Below are 20,489 nucleotides of genomic sequence, written 5' to 3'. Positions count from 1 at the left end.
CACAACTTGACTAGAAGAAGGGATCGGTTGGTAGGACATGTTTTGAGGCACCAAGGGATCACAAATTTAGCATTGGAGGGCAGTGTGGAGGGTAAAAATCGTAGAGGGAGACCAAGAGATGAATACACTAAGCAGATTCAGAAGGATGTAGGTTGCAGTAGATACTGGGAGATGAAGAAGCTTGCACAGGATAGAGTAGCATGGAGAGCTGCATCAAACCAGTCTCAGGACTGAAGACCACAACAACAACATATATATATATATATATTGTTTTTTTGTGTGTTTGTTTGTGTGTCTATCGACCTGCCAGCGCTTTTGTTTGGTAAGTCTCATCATCTTTCTTTTATATATATATATATATATATATATATATATATATATATATATATATATATATATGCTTTGCCTAAAGGCAATGAGTAACTCTTTGCCTTTACAAATGTCTGCTTGTGTCTGTGTATATGCGGATGGATATGTGTGTGTGTGTGTGTGTGTGTGTGTGTGTGTGTGTGTGTGTCTGTGTGTGTGTGTGTGTGTGTGCGCGCGCGCGGGCGAGTGTATACCTGTCCTTTTTTTCCCCCTAAGGTAAGTCTTTCCACTCCCGGGATTGGAATGACTCCTTACCCTCTCCCTTAAAACCCACATCCTTTCGTCTTTCCCTCTCCTTCCCTCTTTCCTGACGAAGCAACCGTTGGTTGCGAAAGCTAGAATTTTGTGTGTAGATAGATAGATAGATTTACTTTCATTCCAATTGATCCGTAGTGAGGAGGTCCTCCTGGATGTGGAACATGTCAGAAAAACAACAATACATGGACAAATATTTACAACTAAAACAAATAAGCTAATGTACCATTCCACAGGTCCCAAGTGGAATGATCGTCATTTTTTAATGAACACTAAGAGTCATTTTACAAATACTAATGCACTGAATTTAAAATAAAAAAGTTTTTTATTTATTTATAAGGTAATAAACATGTAATACAACTACTGTAATACTTATTTACAATGAACACATTACTGCACTGAAATGGTGCAGAAGTTAGATTATACTCACACACACACACACACACACACACACACACACACATTTTCAGTGAACACATTACTGCACTGAAATTGTGCAGAAGTTATGTTGTACTTATATACAAATCAGTTGGTTTTACTAAGAAATTCATCGATGGAGTAGAAGGAGTTGGCCACCAATAAATCCTTTAGGCTTCTCTTAAACTGAATTTCATTGGTTGTTAAGCTTTTTATGGCTGCTGGCAAGTTATTGAAAATGTGTGTTCCTGAATAATGCACACCTTTTTGTGCAAGACTAAGTGACTTTAAATCGTTGTGAAGATTATTCTTATTTCTAGTATTGATTCCATGAATTGAGCTGTTGGTTTGAAAAAATGATATATTTTTAATGACAAATTTCATTAAGGAATAAATATATTGGGAAGCTGTGTATGTTTGTGTGTCTATCGACCTGCCATCCGCACATATATATATATATATCTGTGTGTGTGTGTGTGTGTGTGTGTGTGTGTGTGTGTGTGTGTGTGTGTGTGTGACACAATTATTTTTCTGGCTGCATTCACAAAAATGGTACAGGAATGGTTGAAAATAAGTATAATGAAACTTCGATTTTACATTCTCCCATTTTACGTTTCTTGCATTTTACACCATAAATTCTTAACCCTTGTGAAAAACCCATAAGATCAATGCTAAAAATTCCCCGGTATTACATTTCTTCCTAGTAAGGTTTACCATGATTGGAAGTTCATACTTAGACATCGTCCTGTTTCCTTCCTATTTGAAATTTGATGTGACTAAATGAGTTATAAGTGGCAAAAAAGACAGATGGTTCGCATCACGGGTGGTGGCGGAGTTAAGGGAATATTTTAGGCTGTTGTGGATAGGGGAGGCGTGAGAGAGGAAATGCTGACGTAATCCATGATCAGTGTTGCCAACACAGCTTGCAGCGTTTAGCTCCACCACACAATTATGATACAGCTACTGCTACATTGTAGCAGTAATGGGAAAACGAGACAGTTGACGTGAAGTGTTCTGGAATGAGCAAATTCTTGACAAAGGGGCCCAGCCACTAGCTTTTCTTGTGCCACTTGTAACACAGTCTCACCTTTGTGCTTGTATATCTGATATCAGTTGTCAACTTTTAAATTCAAACACAAGTCTCAAGAATATGCTTAGTCATAATTGAGGAAATGTCGCCCATTTCCGGCTAGTGAACTCTTATTGGCTGGCAACTTGTTAAGTCACCCAATAGCCGGGCAGCCACCACACCACACCACACCAACACACTGGATGTGTGGAGACAGGGAGTGGCCCTTCAGTGATGGGAGTGCAAGTGGGGGTGAAAGCATTTTGTGAAGTGCCGAAAATATACTTTTCATGCAGATGATGTGCTGTGACAGAGTTGTCACATGGAAATAGAACAAGGATTTTGTGATAGCACATTTTAAGGACCTTTGTGTTCAAATCTGACACAATACAGTTGCAACACACTACTCCCGTACATACTTTGCACCACTCTCACACTACACACTGTAGGTCATAAAGATTGGCAGCAGTGATAGAGGGCATGAAGTGAAAATAGCACCTGAGCTTTCTTTCAAATTTATATTTTACGCAGTGTACAGAAATTCAGTGAGGTAACTTCTAATAAGCTTGTAACACCAACTGGGGAAATAAACTCATTTTTTCATGTCTCTGTTTCTATCATCAAGCCTAAAATAACACTTTAATGGTGGTGAGCATATGAAGTGCGGCTGGTAAGAAAAGCATTAAACAATAACAGCAATGGTGATGAAGTTTGTCATTAAGCAGATATGCTTATGGCTTGAACACTTAAGCCACTGTGATATTTTTGTTTAATTCAACATGTTCATCAATTTTTGCTATTTTCTGGGTGAGCACAAAGGATAATCTCTCAAAAATGCTTCTTTTGAACATACAATTTGTGGTTATACCATGTAGCAAAATAGCTCGGTTACCTTGTACTCAGATACCAGTTTCAATTTTTTCATGAGTTTTTACTTGCTGTTACACATTGTGATTTTTTAAGAACTGATGAAATTCATTACCACGAGTTATTGTATAAACATTGTATTGTACATTTAATTTCATACACTTAGGGAGATATTGTGCAAAGTATTGTAGAGGATTGCGATTTTTAATCATATATGCAATTACATCTATTTTTGCTAGTATTTTGGGGAGTTCTAACATTTTCCCCAATTCTGCATTTTCCTCAGTTTTGCATTTTTTAAGTCTGGACCGCATGAAAACATAAAACATGGAGTTTCACTGTACATGTAACTGAGAGTATCTTATGTAATTCAGATGTAATTAGTTTTGGTATGGTAATCCTGGAAGCACTGGAAATGCATAGGTCAGTGGATAATATGGCTCAAAATCAATCATGAACCAGCAATTTATTCACAAGTACTCTGCAAAAATGACAGTGTTGCTTAATAATAACTGACTTTTAGCAATATGAGGCTGCACATATGCAAAATAATGTTGTAAAATCAGTAACTTTCATGTAACTTAACTACAAACTATTTATGCCATACAGAGTTCATTTTCAAATTTTCTTTGTTGCAGTAGTGTTACCAGCTTATGAATCATTTCACTTTTGGTGAGTCAGATCATGCAGACATCAAAGAAATGAATAAAATACTAACTTGACAGAAAATCCTAAGAAGTTTCAAAACCATCTGTCCAGACACTCAATGATGATAATGGCACTGAAACTGAGAAAAAACAGTGAAGGCCAAAATACTAAGCATCTTTCGCCAAAACTGTTACACAGAGGAAGTGTGCACTGTAGTTCCTCCTTTAAATCTTCACAAGAGTGACAGAATGACAGATATAAAAATAAATGACCAAAGGATACAAAAACAACTGAAATCATTCAACAGAAGAAAGCCGACTGTGCCTGACAGGATACCAATTCGATTCTACAGAGAACATGTGAAAGGACTTACCTCTCTTCTAGCAGCAGTGTGCCATTGGTCTCGAGAGGAGTGACACTTTCCTAATGATTGGAAAACAGCACAGTCATTTCTGTTTTCAAGAAGGGTCATCAGACAGATGCACTAAACTACAGGCCTATATTTCTGACATCAGCGTATTCCAGAATTTTGGAATTGTTTTATGCTTGCATATTATGACATTTTTGGAGACCAGAAACCACCTCTGCATAAACAAACTGGGTTCCAAAAACAATGGCTGTATGAAACCCTGCTTGCTCTGTTCATCCACGAGACCCAGAAAGTAGTAGATACGGGTGCCTAGGTAGATACTGTGTTTCTTGATTTTCGGAAGTCGTGTGATAGTTACCCACTGATCCCTAATGAACAAAGTACAAATGTAGGGAACATCAGACCATCTGTGAATTTGATTGAAGAGTTTATAGCAAACAGAACATAGTATATCATTATGAACGGAGAGAGATCTTCAAGTGTAAAGGTGGCTTCAGGTGTGTTCCAGGGAAGTGTTACACGACAATTACTTTTCACAATATACAAGTATATAATTGATGTAGTAGATAATGCTGGAAGTTTTACGAGACTTTTTATGGATGATGCTGTTGTATACAGAGAAGTAGCATTACCAGAAAATTGTAGCAAAATGCAGAAAGACCTGCAGAGAATCGACACTTGGTGCAGGGAGTGGCACCTGACCCTCAACATAACAGATGTAACATAGACAGAAAGATCCTTTATTACATCATTACACAATTGCAGAACAATCACTGGAAGCAGTTACTTCCATAAAATATATAGTATTACACTTACAGAATTATTTGAAGTGGAATGACCGCATAAAATTAATCGTAAGACAGATGCCATACTGAGATTCACAGGAAGAATCCTCAGGAAATGTACATCAACAAAGGAAGTGGGTTACAAAATACTTGTTTGATCACTGTTTGAATATTGCTCAAAACAGTAGGGGATACTTATCAGATAGGGCTTATAGAGGAAATGGAGAAAGATCCAATGGAGAGCAGCATGTTTCATTATAGGTTCATGTAGTAAGCACAAAAATAACAAAGAGATACCCAGCCAACCCCAGTGGAAGACACTGCAAGAGAGATGTAATGGGCTGTCGTAAGGTCTACTGTTAAAAGTTCTAAGAGTGTACGTTCCCAGAAGAGTCAGCCAATCTGTTGCTTCCACTTACATACATGTCACAGAAAGATGATCAACATAAAATTAGAGAGATTCAACTCCTCACTGAAGCTTACCAGCAACTTGAACAGGAAAAGTGTGAAAGGACACTGGTTCACAAAGGACCCTCCATCACACACTGTAAGATGGCTTACGAAGTATAGATGTAGATAATTGAACTCCCATTGGCATCTGAAAACTGAAAGGCTACACCTGGTTTTTGCTGGAATATTGGCAGCAGTTGTGACAGCAACTAACATTGACAAATTTCACTCAGCTTTCTTAGAGAATAATCAAACTCTCCTTGTACACAACCAAGTAACTGCAGATGCTGACTGGTGTTGTGTAACATTGCGTGAACAGAGGATGGATGTTTAGACTGCATTCAGGTGTCCAGTAGACATTTGCCTAAATAGGAGACAGGTGTTGTTGGGAACACCAGGACAAGCATGGTGTTAAAAGTGTTAGGACACTGCTGTCACAATGATATAGTGATAGTGAAATGAAGTATGCTATCCATAAATGAGCTTTAAATGTCAACACGTAATGCAAAGAGATCTGCCCTTGCGGCAGTAAAGGGGCGGACAGGCATCTTTTTCAGACAGTGTACATTAACTTCTTTCAGCCGACTGGACACTTTGCGGTAGGAGAGGAGAAGTCATATTTTAGGCCTTTTGAGAGACTGGATCATTCCTCCAGAGAATTATTGCACTACTTGGATAGTAGCACTGGCAGTGATAGAGGATATTTCTCATAGCTATAGACCAAGATATCTTGACACAGCCACATGCCTATTAGAGTTGTTATGAGGATATTAATGGTAGACTGCAAGGCCTCCTCTGCACAGATGTGAGCCGTGTGTATGCCTGGAGGGTCCACATGGGCTATAGCGATTAGAATACTTGTCACAGGGTTACAGGGAAGCATGTCATTGCTGGACTCACATTCACAATATGGCATTTTGACTATATCTCCTGTGCTTCTTCTGGAGGCAGAACTGGAGGGTAGAATGACATACCACAGCTTCAGTGTCTAGGCACTGCCTGAACTCAAGAGATAGTCATTTGCATATATGGCATAAACAAGGAGAGTAATAGCTTGAATGTGTGTGTTCACAACACAAAATTGAACTCCTGAAATTATAGCCAAGGGCCTGTGGCTATGAATTTTGCTCATTAAACTGTTTTGGGTGTAGTGTTCTAGTGCACTTGTTAACTCAACATAAAATACACTTATTACATAAATGCAATTATTCATTTGTACTTCATGTTTGGTAACAATGGCACCAGTGCAAAAGTGACCAGTCACATTGTACTGATTGCTAAGTTAATTGCCTTGTTACGTAATTGAACCACTATACCCAACTGGGATCTTCACCTTTAAGAAGATTACACCAGTTATGAAGTTCACTTAAAAAGCAGTAATCAGTGCATGATCAAACCACATTAATCTCTGCTTTCTCAACCAAGCAAATGCTGAAATTATTCATTGTACATGGCCATGGTGAAGTCCATGTCAGAAATCAGTCAGTGCTTCTGCTTTGTACACACACACACACTCACACACACACACACACACACACACACACACACACACACACACAAACTCACTTTATTTTGTGTGTATGTGTGTGTTATTTGTAAGAACATAATTATGTAAACTTAGCGTAAGCCGCCACCTCTTTCGAACATTAGTACCACATATTGCTGTTAATTACTATTTCAGTCAGTTATTTATGAAATCAGTGGGTGAAACCAATATTCAAATAAATGAATGAATGTCTTTATGTCATATTAATCTAGATGTTAATATTTTTCTGTGAACAGGTAAAATGTTGATGGAGCATGAGACAATGAAATTGAAAGAACAGGAAGAAGGTCATAGTCGTGAACTGAAAGAATGGAAAGGTCAACTGCAACCACGAAAGAGGGTAATTAAAATTTTGTCCTGTGGCATCTCTTGTATATTATTCTTATCTTTGTTTATAGATAGCTATTTCTGCTGGTTTTTGCAGATACTGATCATTGCACAGGTATGATTTATTTTAGTATGCTCTTCTTGGCTTGCAAGAAGGTACTCCATTGTTGTGATAATTGAAAAGTGGAGGAGGACGAGGTACTACTGAATTCCTTTTGACACTTTCCACCTGATGCACACAACAGGCATACACACATTACACACAGAGGCAATACAGTTCTCATAACAATGCAGAGTGATGCATATGTTAAGTTTCTGTGCACAAGCCACCAAGTGTACATGCTCAAGTCTTTCTGTTTCAGACAGGAATATGTGTATAACATTCATGATCATAATATCCATAATTCTGTTTGTTGTTTACTTGCTCTCCTCCTGCTGATTGGTTGTCAGGCTACATTTTCCAGTTTGTATTTTAATTTACCATTGTGTTAGCACTGTGGTTGGCTGATCCAGTAGAAAACCTGTGAAGTTAGAAAGCAGTTGCCATTAATTTTCTTGTTTGTGGTAGATAAGTTCCACAGGCAGCACAAACCACTGTTGACATAATTATCAAAAATTGCTCAGAAATAAGTATAAATAAGTTGGAACAAAATAAAAAACCTTGTTTCATATTTCTGACAAGTAAAGCTGTCATCAACTAGGTAACTGGTTTGAACACTTCAGTGCTTTACTAAGCATGGTCCTATTGGCAGTGACTTCTAAATTGACTTAGCTAGGTAGTTATAGGGGATGTATAGTTTAACATGGACTTAATCTCTGAATCGAGGTACAACTTGGTCATTTTCTTATTAACTAGCACCATCAGAGGTGAAGGAAATTGTAAGTGACAGAGAAAGTGACTAACCAGGGATCGACCCCGAGACCTTCGGATCCCTAGTCTGGCACTTTACTGCGAGCCACCAAGTCATGTTTATGGCATGTATACAGTGAATACTTTTCACAGAAGACACATGTTTATAAAGGGAGAGGGGAGTAGGAGTATTTGTAATTTAGTTTTGTGGGTGGTATCATTTTCACTACTCTGCACAAAAAATTTAATTATGCCATCTCGTAGCAATCGCACAGCTATTTTGTTACTGTTAGGTGCAAAACTCAAGCAGATGCAACAACCATAATGTCTGTACAGTCCTTATAACTGAAGTTACAGCTCTGAAGTGCATTGCATAGTAATTAGAAAATGTAAGTGTTGTGATTGGAGATGGAGTATTGTTAGTAAAATACATTCATAACCTAGAAGTTACATTTAAGTGCAGCCCACGACTTGTTGCCTATTAATAACATAAACTGACGAGCAATTACCCGCTTCTTCTACAACTCAACTGCTGTACGTGTTGGAAACCAAATTATATTTGGCCATTGTTTGACGTGATGCAAACAAAATGCCAGCTCTCCTATTTTACTACATCAATAATATGTACAATCTGATCCATCAGCTAATGCAGATACTGATTTCTCCTTTACAGTACTAAATATTATCTGCAGAGTGTATTTTAATACTTTGAATCGTGCTATAATGCTTTTAGATTGGGTACTAACATGAACAATGAACCACTTCTTCCCAACACAATATTTTCTGAAAGTGTTATTTTACCCATTTGGAAACTATGCTGTTTTACACTAAAATGTGTACCTCTATCAAACTTGCAATAAAAAACAGGTTTTATAGAGAATATGAAAACTGGGTTTCAAGCCATAGTGGTTTTTTAATATGTTCAAAAATTGTAGGTGCTCTTAGAAACTCTCTAACATTGGGGAAGAAAAAATGGTGCATAACACTAAGAAACAAAATTGCATCAAAGATGTACTTCGTCGCACATAGCACAAATAAAATTTCATTAAAACAACTATGAAAATTAGTAGTTTTGGTGAAATAACATGAAATCGGCAGTTTTTATAAGATTGTGAAATTTTTATTTTTGCAATATAAAAATTTTATAAATCTGAGGACAGCAGTTTACTAGTGTGTGTAGCTGATAGTTACTGAACGTTAAAAATGTCTTTTGACTTCTAATCTTCTCAAGGCTAATGTTTGTGTATAATCTTAAACTGTCAACTAATTTCCCATATAACAAACTTCAGTATGATGACAAAAATAGCAACAAAATTACCAAAAAAAAGTATGGAATTTGGCAGAAAACTACAAACTTTGACAAAAAAAACATTGAATTTGACAAAATAAACAACACCAAATTTTGCAAAATAACCTAAACCGAATATCACACACGAGTGACTAATATGTGACACTAGGTACACATATTCTATTCAATGCATGTCCAAAAAATTTGCTGGTTTCATTTTTCATTTAGTTTAACTGAGCTTGTCCCAACCACGAATGATTTGTGTGCAGTATAAAACGCTAACCTCCTATTTCTGAGTGCAGTACATCATAGGTACCCCTGGATGCCGAAATTGAGATTAGGCATAGTTACTATATTGGTGTTAATATTTGTAACCATACTTTATGTAACTGATGGTTTGGTGACGCTGACGTTTGTTAATTCCTTCATTCTTTGGTATTGAGAGTACTGCATTTTTGTTGAAGTTGGAGAGTGTTTCGTGTGTCTCATATGATCATACACTCATATACACTAACGCTTGGTGTGAGTCCAAGCAGCGAGTTCACGTAACAGAACAACTCACCTGAAGATGATTACTGAATTGGGTGTTGACGTATTGTTGAAGATGATTACTGAATTGGGTGTTGACGTATTGTCCATAAAATGGAAATAAGAACGTTGCTGAACACCCAAAGCACCCCATTAATCAGTGACAATGAGAAAACCTGAGTGATCACTACCTCGCATTGTCAGCTGAGAAAAAAATATCCACTGATATCATCAAATTATAGCTAAAAACTTGCAGTTGCTGCAAGATGCTCATGTAGTTAATGAAACATAGGAATTTCACTACAACCTGGAAACTAAATGCCATCTAATGCACTGGAAAGCGGCAGCTTTGTCATTGTCGTTGGCAGACACTGAACCATAACATTGCTTCGAACTGTGGAAGAGACACATACAACAGTCTATTGACAGAGGAGGCGAAAATGTTGGAGATAAATGTTTAATTTTATGAGTTTTGTAATAAAACACATTATTCAAACATGATCATTATGTAAATGATGATCTTTGTATTCTGTGTTATTTGCTTGTACAATATAACAGTACACTTAACAGAATGTTATATTCTGAACAAAAAATATTGTTACATAACTGTAGCTTCGGCTTTTTTAATGTTGAGAAACCTAACATTTTTCCTTCAGTCATTTATTCACATTTTCACTCATCTTTCCATATTTGTAAGATCTACAGGAGCTTATTGACATAGTGTATGTTTCCGCCCTAAGAAGACAATATTTTATAGACAGACAGAACTTAGAAAGAGAAGAAAAAATTTTAAACTTTTAACTGTAGTGACAATTTCATATTACTCAATATGTTAACTTGTAAATGGTTCAGTGAACTGCTAGACAACCTGTCGCAGTGTTTCTCCAGTTGGACTTCAGAATCTAGGTTAATTCGTAATGAGATAATATATAGTCAGTAAACAAGCAACAAAAGAGAGAAAAATGTACCAAAAACAGTATCAATACAAATATCAAAGAATTGGTTTCCTTATTAAAGGGAGTCTTCTTACGTCTTATCAGCAAGTGTATTATTCCTGTTGTCACATTGAAATAACATATCCAAATGGCAACTGAGTTCTAAATCTGGAGATAGATATTGCCCTTCCTTTAATGTTTCTTGTATAAATTGTTAATAATTGACCAAAGCATGCCCTGGTGATCAGTTGCTGAAAGCATGTTTACATGTATATTTATTCTAAGTTTTCCTTATTCACATAAACTAAAATTCATAAATATTATTAAGCTCTGTATTCTGTCTTACATATATTGACTGCCTTGTTGACCTGTACTAGAGGGATCTCTTGCTAGACAACTATTGTACTAGTACTAATTTTTTAATGTATCAGTTGCTCTGTCTAAATACAAAATAACTTATGTAAAATGATTGTAGAGTGTTAGTAAGTAGTAAATGTAGGTATGTTCCATAGTTTACAACATCCTGTCCAGACATAAACTTGCATGAACTTTCTTTCTTCTCAGTGGTGAGATTACCAACTGAAGTTTTGTGTTTGTACTTGCATGTTATAGAAACTGGAGCAAGAATTTGCTAATGCGATGGCCGAGCATGAGCTGAAGTACGGTGCAACCAGCAACACAACCACCCTCTTATCACCTATTTCCTTACCAACCTTTGACCAAAAAGATCCTGTGTCTGCACCATCATCCCCTTTTTTGCTTCCACGTTTGTTCCCAATGCTTAGTAGATCATCATCAGCATCTCTACGATCTTTAAGTGCTAGCACCCCACAGCTTCACAAAATATAGTTCAGTAACATATCTCAAATTATACCCAAATTACGCTTTTTATCATGTAATGTGTGTTAATGCTTCTCATATGTAGGTGTAATTCCCTTCTTGTTTGTGTCTTCTATCCTTTGCTTTTTAAACTACCTTGTATGTGCATGTTGTTTGTGTGTGTTGGTGGGAGGGGGGGGGGGGGGGCGTTGCTATGTGCTTTATTGTGCTTAAAATTCAATTTTCACCCCATTGTATTCTGCAGTTTGTATTTTTTTTTTTTTTTTTCAGTTTCATAGTTTGTGAGTGTTTATTTGACATAGTGATGTCAAATAATTATTCATCAGTTTTCACTTCCTCTGTATATATATGTCATAGTCAAGAGCATGTAATTAGTCTGCTACTGTAGACAAGAAGACCTGTTGAAATATGCTTTCTCCAATATTTTTGCTGTTGGCATAGTCAGCTTCCATAGAACATGTAATATTGTAGGTGCCATATTTGTGATGAAATATATATTTTTAGAACATTTTAAGTCCTTGTTATGGCTAAGACATTTTTTGTGCCAGTTACTTTCTTCCTATTAACCTGTTTATCTTTCAATAATTTGTCTCACATTTATTTTGCTTTATTGAGTGATAAATTAAAGACATGTAAGAAGTTTATCAATGTTACTTCTGGATTTTTACAGCTGTCAAGCACCATAGCTGGTGCTGAAGTGTAAGCTCTGTTGGTACATTTTTAAATTTCATCACTTACCTCATTCAGACTTGCCAAACATTATTGCATTGCTGCCAAAGATTTTAATCTATTTGATACTGTAAATATTCTGGAGCAAGTTAGTATCATCTAGCTTATTTGGTCGTAGTTTGTGTTAGTCTGCATTGAATTATTTGTTTCTAATTTGAACTATGAACGAAGTTTATTTTGGGGAAACGAATGTTAAAGATTTCTGATGATTCAATTATCCAATACTGTTCAATTCTTAAGTTTTTCATGAGCTCTCCAGTGGTATAATGGAATCACTATTAATTTTTTTTTAGTAGGCATTTACAAAACATTTTGTAAAATTTGTGTAACACTGATCAGAACACACCTTGATGATTAAAAGGTAAGAGATGGCTATTCATTAGGAAACCTTGTGCTCGCTCTGATTTCTGTGTGTTATCCAACACAGCTTTGGGGTGTTCAGCATCTCTTTGCAATGGAGTAAAAGAATCAGACATTTTGCTGATCACACTGATTCCCTTGGTAATTAACTAATCAGAATAATTATATTTGTTATTCCTTAACACCTGTGTAAAATTGTTGTATTGCAACTAATGTGGTCATAGGAAGATTCACTGCCTAACCATATGTATTCTTTGAGCCTTTCTTGTCATTATTTTGAGCATTTTAATCAATTAATGGTGTGTAAACATTCACATAAAAGGCTGAAGGGTGTATTTTCTTTAATCTGTTGGTGTTGGTTGAATTAACCTCATCTTCCATTTATTCTCATTATACATCCCTATTCATTTTCCCTTATCTACCTGCTGTCCACTCTCCTGAAAAAGAGATTAAATGGAGAAAATTGTTCTTACCAGGTACGTGGAAGAATACTGGAAAGAAACTAACAGGTATTAAAGCTTTGCCAATATGAGGTCTGTTAAGAAAAGGAATGATGTTCCTCTTGTTACTAAGGATTTATTTGTCACAGACTATCAGTGTACAACTTTTTTTCAACCTTGAAATGTGTCTTCATGAACTGATGTGTAGCCTTATGGTGTTAGCCTTCAAGGTATGGCCAATTTCAATTCACACATCTTCAGTGGTTCCTTCTACATACTGCTTTTAGTGAAGCATCAAAGAGCTCCACATTCGACCCTTCCAGCTTTACACAAGACATTATCAGACTGTTTGTCCTCTGCCACTGCATTGGTCAGTTTTGATGAAACTTGTCACTGTGGATGGCTGAAAAACAATTACGTAATGTAATGACTGACAAATTCCTTAGTATTGCCAGTATCTCATTTATTTTTTTTCAATGTGGATAATAATGTGTGGTGCTTAGTATGACCACTCCCAACACAGGAAATGAGTAGTGTTGAAGTTAATAACAGTAGGTGACAAGTTTTGACCGGCTGACGCTGCAGTCAGTAGAGCATAACTGGCTAGTATGGTTGGCAGAGTGTTACTATCCGAGTTATGACCTTTCAGAATAACTCAATGATCAACAAAAGTCATGTCAGGACCTTATCAGAATTTCTGATGTTCAAGGATGAAAGATAACACTTTCTCATTTGTACAATACTATTAATTATAGTCCACAGTTCGCCTACAGGGTGTATACGACCTGGGACAACCGGGAGTTCCGGGAAAAACCTGGGAATTTTTGTCATCCAGGAATTTTTTTGAATTCCGGGTATTTTTCATTGTTTTAGTTTTCAGTTAAATTTTTGTGATTTTGACTGGTAAGGACCAATACTCTAACAAAGGATATTACTGTATCCCGCAAATGCAGAATAATGCTGCAGCAACAAAACATGACAGAAAAAAAAAAAACAAAAAAGGAAATACGCCATATACAACAATAAAATACAGTGCTCATACAAGCGTCTGCCAAAAGCAAATTGTGTCAAAGGCTTTAGGAAGACTACAATGCTTCCTAACAACAAATTGCCTCCAATGAGCGTGACGTGGCAGCTTTTTATATTAGATTTGTTTGAGCAGTTGCGGGCAGGCTCATGCGCGTGCGCAGTTGGGTCGTGTATGACTACTACCTTCTCCCACTTCTGGCTACAGAGGTGTGGCTGGGTGCCATTATCTAGTATTGCCGCCGTTCGGAAATATCGTAGATCTGGGGCTGATGCACAGAGCAGTCTGAGTTGAGGTGGGTAGTCTCCACATGACCCGTGTTTACGTTTAGTGATTTTGCTGTTTCCTCTTCATTTATTGCTCTCACATTAAATGAAAACAAAACGGATTTCTGTGGTCGGGAGCTATCAAATGAATTAAAATACGTTCGCATAATTACAGAAGGCTAAAATATGTTATTAGTTTCAGGATTTAATTCCACCTTTCTGACAGTCAAGCATTAATCGCCTTGCAGAACCATGAAGTTATTTTCGTCGGTTTGCTAAAGAGATTAGGCTTTTATTAATCTTTTGCTCCGAGGTAGTCAATTTATTTGAAACGAAGTGTTTAATTTCACACTGTTGGTTTGTTTCAACTGTGCATTTCAAGTGTATGTTTTCCATCTTCTAGCTCATGTGGCATTACGCCATAATAAAGAACAAAACATGAGATAATACCGTACTGGTACTCAAGAAAATGTGCATCCGATTCTGTTTATACGAATGTGCACTTCAAGCCGAATTATGCATTTTTGTATGGTTCACGAAATTCCGATGCTCTTGAAGTATCCTCTGATGTCTTGTTTCTTTTATTACATAATGCAAGATCTTTTAATGTTCTACACGTACAAACATGCACGGGCTTTCTGCGTCATCATAGCTGCGTAAGCGCAGTGATGCCTGTTACCTGGTGCTCTCTGGCAACTGCTGAAACGAACCTATTTCTAACAGGTCGGGAAGACATTGCTAATGATGGTTTGAAAAGCGATACTTTCAAAGTAAATTTCCTTTTACGCAAGATAAACTGTGTGCAAGAATGTACGATGAATTTATTAAATCACAGAGCATTTGATTCATTTTAAAAATCAACGAGCATCTAGAAGAATTTCGAGCCCAAAAGGTCAGACATTTACGTTGTTATTAAAAATTTTACTGACACGTTTGTGTGATGTATATTAAAGTGTAACACCCGCAAAAAAGATCAACATTATATGTGAAAACTTTGTTTTTCTTGTAGCAGCACTATGTACATTAATTTAAACCATTAACTTTTTGTATTTGTGTGTTTTTGTGTGTTTGCACTTCTTAAGAATGATCTTGCTATTGGCTGACTGCATCATGTGTACTATGCTGTCATCAGCTGGCGAGATCACGTGACATGAGCTATGACTGGCTTACAAATTGCGTCACAATCTCGATTTCTATGCTTCGTAAAGTAACATGCATTGTTTAGTGGATTTCGAATTTATACCTCTGTAACACGAAAATAAGCAGCGTACATGCTGCTGCACATTAAAGATCTTTCGAAGACGTGTCGCCCCCTCCCCGAGTTTAGTTTTCTAAAGTGCTCAGAAATTCTACGTCGGTGTATAAAACCATAAACATTCAAAGGATTGATAAGTTTTACAATGCCGAGGAAAAGTATACTGTCACTTATCACGGAAAAACAGCATTTTCACCCGGGAGAAAGTGTATTTTCAACAAGGAAATCCGGGAATTTTATTTCCTTGTCCATGTATACACCCTGGCCTAATATAGGAGATGCAGAGAATAAAACCAAAGTTCAAATTTTAGCTAAGTAACTATTGTTTAACATCTGAAATGATTCTGATGATTTATTTAAGTGAGAGTTTTGCAGAGTAATATTAAATAAGAGATATACTGACGAGAAAAATATCACAATACCAAAAAGGAGTTGTACGACAAAATGAAAGTTGGTGGACATGTTTTTACAACTAAAGATGATGTCTGTTCAGATTTCATGCTGGTCACCCAAGAGTGACACTATAAGGATGTAAATCAGGTTTGCTTTAAATACACTCTGTAATGGTCATGGGTATTAGTTACCTATGAGATTGAATGTAGTGAATTAGTGTTAGTCAAGAGCGCCTTTAAAGTGACAAAGATGCCATTATCAACACGGCTCCAAGTTTGAATGTGGTCACGTAATAGAGCGATGAGAAGCTGAATGTTCCTTCTGTGATATTGCAGAAAAAACTTGGTGGGAATGGAGCCACTGTACATGATTGCTGGCAGTGGTGGTTACGAGAATGTATGGTCGCAAGATGACTGGACTTTGGAAGGTCACATGGCACTATCGAGAGGGAAGACCATTGCAATTGGTGTATGGCTCTATCACATCATAATGCAGCTGCAGCAGCAATTCAAGCAGCAGTTGGCTCCAATGTGACATAACAAGCTGTTACAAATCTGTTACTTCAAAGACAGCTCTGAGACAGACTCCTTGTAATGTGAATTTCACTGACGCCAAATCGCTGCCGTTTGCGACTTCAGTGCTCATTGGAGGGCAGGGTGGAGGTCTGTTGTGTGTTCTGATGAAAGCTGATTATGTCTCAGTGCCAATGGTGAGCATGTGTTGGCAAGGAGGAAGCCATTTGAGAGCCTACAACCTACTTGTCTGCATGCTAGGCACACTGGACCTACAGCTGTGGTTATGGTCTGGGGTGCAATTTTTTATAGCAGCAGGAGTACTCTTGTTATCCCATGTACCCTGACTGCAAAACTGTACACCAGTCTGGTGATGCAGCCTGTTGTGCTGCCATTCATGAACAGCATTCCATGGGGTGTTTTCCGTCAAGTTAACATTCGCCCACATACCACTGTTTTACCCCAACATGCTCTACAGTGTCTCGACATGTTGTCTTGGCCTGCTGAGTCACCAGATCTGTCTCCAATTGAGCAGATATGGAACATCAGCAGATGACAACTCCAGTGTCATCCACAAGCAGCGTTAACCATAAGTATCCTGACAGACAAAGTGCAAAAGGCGTGGAACTCCACCCCCACAAAACGGCATCTGGCACCTGTGCAACATAAAACATGTACGTTTGGGTGCTTGCATCAACATTCTGGAAGTTACACAGGCTATTAATGTATCAGCATTTCATATTTGCAATGGCTTATATCGTGCTTACATTAACCTTGGTTTTGTGATGTTAATCACTTAAATATGTTACCTAGACAAATATATTCCCAAAATTTCATTACTCTACATTAATTTTTTGGTGTTGCCATTTTTTCCGTCAGTGTGTATATGAAACTACTGATAATGTGTACACCATTTTAGGGGTTTCCAATTCACTCAATATTTATTGTGATACAAGTTGTGCTTTATTTGAGACTATACAGGCTTTATAAATGGGACAGATACCCTCAATCCTATTTATGCTGAAAATATTAGCCATGTTCACAGTGTGTGTTGATTGCTTTCAGCGACTGGAGGAACAATTTGCACAGCAGCTTGAAGAACAGTGCCAGCTGTATGGACCTGCCATTTCTCTGCCAAATGATCTTCCAGATCTTTCAAATATTGGTTCAACGCGAAGCAGTCTTTCATCTGTTTCAGAAGGCTGATATGTAAATTGAATTGCAGTGAAAGTGAAGACAAGTTTCCATGTCCGTGTATGTATACTTTGTAAATTAGTGGAACTAATAACTTTCTAAATGGGTAAGCAATAGTCCATGCTAATCTTCATGTTGATACAGAAAAAGGCGTTCACCTTTCCTGAGAAGTCTTATTTCTAGCACAAACTTACCACACGGAGACAGCAAAATGAAAGTTTTGCTGCATGGTGTCTTGTGTACAAAAATGTGAAGCCAATTCAAACCACTTACATTGTACATAGTGTGTGTGTGTGTGTGTGTGTGTGTGTGTGTGTGTGTGTGTGTGTGTTTCCACACTTGTTTGCGTGAACACTGGTATATGTGAATGCATTTACAAGAAATCTATGTAGAAATTGTATTGATTACACAGCCTAACAGATGAAAAGACGTGTTTAATTTCATTCTGTTAGCTTTGAAATCAAATTGTTAACCTCATTGTGGACACTGAAAGTGCATTGCAACTGAAGAGTTCTTAATTAGTGTAGGCATTAATATGTGAATAGCAAAGAGCTGGTTTTTCTGAGCGCAGATGTGATTGCACTTAAATCATGAAGTACTTTTATACACTTCATTGACAGTCCTCAAAAAGCCAGTTGTGTAGTTTATAAAGTGAACAGCTTTTTTATTATTAAAAGAAGATATACTGAAATGCTGTTGTACAGGTATTTATATTGTGTGCTAATACATGTGTAATGTATTCCTGATTGAAACTGTTGTATATGTTTTTTGTTACAAAGATCTATATTTACTTCATTGTTATAACTTGTATCTCACTTGTCTAATGTGTGTATATGAATATTGAAGAGACTGTTGCAAAGTGAAATTGTAAAAATAGATTATTGCATGCATATGCATTATTTGTAAATAAAAGAAAAGACAAGGAAATATTTTATAGTTTTAAATTAATTTTTAAGGAAGTGGAGTTGGTTTGTACTGAAAGGAAATGTGTTAATACAGCTGGAGAAGTATTCCTTAAGACATTGCTCAGAACTGGAATAGTTAAATTGGAATGCTTAATAGTTCTGTATCTTATTATTATTGAGATGAACTATTTTTGCACTGTATGTTAAAAACTAATATGTAAGTACAAGGTCAGTATTGTTAGTGTGCAATTTGATTCTGTTGACTGAAAGCTACAGTGGAGTGTATGAAACGGTTCGGCATTGTAAGTAATCATACTTTTTTTTCCATTCATTATTTACAAGAAAGCAGGAACTTGGATATATCATAATGTAGTCTCCCTTCCCATCTTTTCTCTCAAGTAACATCACTATTCTGTTGATAACAAGTAACTTCAGAATTTTGTTTATGAAGAAAGTTTATTCAACATGTTATATTGCAAATGAGATACATCCAGTTTTAGTTATAATTTTTTGGCATTAAAAAGCTTTAATGGCATATTTTGTGTTGAAAAGGAATATTTTACTCTCACCTCTGCGCAATAAGCTAGGTGTACAAATTATGCCAATAACAAATTATTTGTTATTGTGTTACATGCAGAGAACACATTGTGTAACACAGTACATAAATAAAATATTCTACAGGAATGTTTTTTATTCTCTTAAACCTATTGAAAAATTTTCCCTGATAATATCTTGACATATTCAGGAACTTTTTGCTGAAAATAAATTACTTCCTTTCTTGGGGATAAATTAAAAATTTCTTTTCCCTAATAATAAATGAAAAGCACCAGTTTGCTTTTGTTCTACAACATTATTTTTATTGCTAACCGGTTTTCGGATTACAAGGCCATCTTCAGACATTTACAGACTTTTCCCTACTTTATTTGTAGATAAATTGCAAGATATTACTAAACATTTTTGTGACTGAAACTAGGCACAGGGTTTAATGCACTAATTTGTATTCAGGAGGAATAAGATGTCTATGGTCAAGGATCACAAGCTGCTAGTTTTCCTTGTTGCAGAGCATTAGGGGCTACAATCAGAGCAGTAGTGCCGAACATATCGAACAATGGTCCACATTTTACATTGGGTGAATTCCATTCCTTTGTCAGAGGGTCTGACCACTGCTCCTTTTATCCTGTATCAAACTATAAAGTGGAAGGTATGGCCTAAAATTTCAGGGCTCAAATTAACAAAATTGTGATGAGGAAGCCCTGACATGCTTTCTCACTTCTTACGGAGCAGCTTGTGCACACACCTACTGCCCAACCAAGATGCACATTTACCCCACCCATCTTTATCTACTACACCTGGAAAGCCCACAGTTCTCACAACCTCTCTCATACTAATGTACGGGTAGACTATAGTTTCAGTCATAACAATGGCAGTTTAATTTAGGCTTGTTCTGCGCACCTACATCACACATTCTCCAACAGCCAAGGAGCGTTTGGAAGGTGAGTGCTCTGCTACGATTAAATGTGAGTTATACTTAGTGAATTTTTATTCTTATTGTAGTGAGTTATCATTCCTGATGATAGTGGTAAGTGACAAATTTAATAGAAGTGGAAAACATAATTTGCAGAATACACTCTTTCTTAAAGCGAAAAGCAAGCGCATGGACGTATCTCTACTGTCGCTTGGAACCAATGACAATGCAAAGCCTGTCCATATCTCAACCTGCGCAGACCACTGTAGTTCGTGAATCAGGCTTTAGTCTGTGCTTGCGTATACAGTCATACATTGGGGTTGAAAGTAGGGGGCCATCAAGTATCAGAGTAACTGCTGGACAAGAGCATCTCTGCTGTGACCACTAAACAATATTATA

The 20,489-nt window shown here is 36.9% G+C and overlaps 1 protein-coding gene across 2 annotated transcripts in view; it reads left to right on the top strand.

Annotated features, from left to right (window-relative positions):
• The window catches only part of LOC126181890 (serine/threonine-protein kinase 10), a 175,393-nt gene extending 156,084 nt beyond the window's left edge, over nucleotides 1-19,309 (top strand). Inside the window, exons 23-24 of one of the 2 annotated variants that reach the window (XM_049924808.1) lie at nucleotides 7,013-7,116; nucleotides 17,592-19,309. In XM_049924808.1, coding sequence (XP_049780765.1) covers nucleotides 7,013-7,116; nucleotides 17,592-17,732 — 245 coding nt within the window. In that variant the 3' untranslated portion in view covers nucleotides 17,733-19,309. Of the gene's footprint in view, nucleotides 1-7,012; nucleotides 7,117-11,316; nucleotides 11,731-17,591 lie in introns of those variants that run through there. The other variant, XM_049924807.1, reaches the window with a different exon arrangement.
• The last annotated feature ends 1,180 nt before the right edge of the window (nucleotides 19,310-20,489 follow it).

The sequence above is a fragment of the Schistocerca cancellata genome, chromosome 1 (genome assembly GCF_023864275.1).
Source record: "Schistocerca cancellata isolate TAMUIC-IGC-003103 chromosome 1, iqSchCanc2.1, whole genome shotgun sequence".
NCBI classification, from domain to species: domain Eukaryota; kingdom Metazoa; phylum Arthropoda; class Insecta; order Orthoptera; family Acrididae; genus Schistocerca; species Schistocerca cancellata.
Note: the sequence above shows the minus strand (reverse complement) of the source record. Positions and strands in the feature narration are given on the sequence as shown.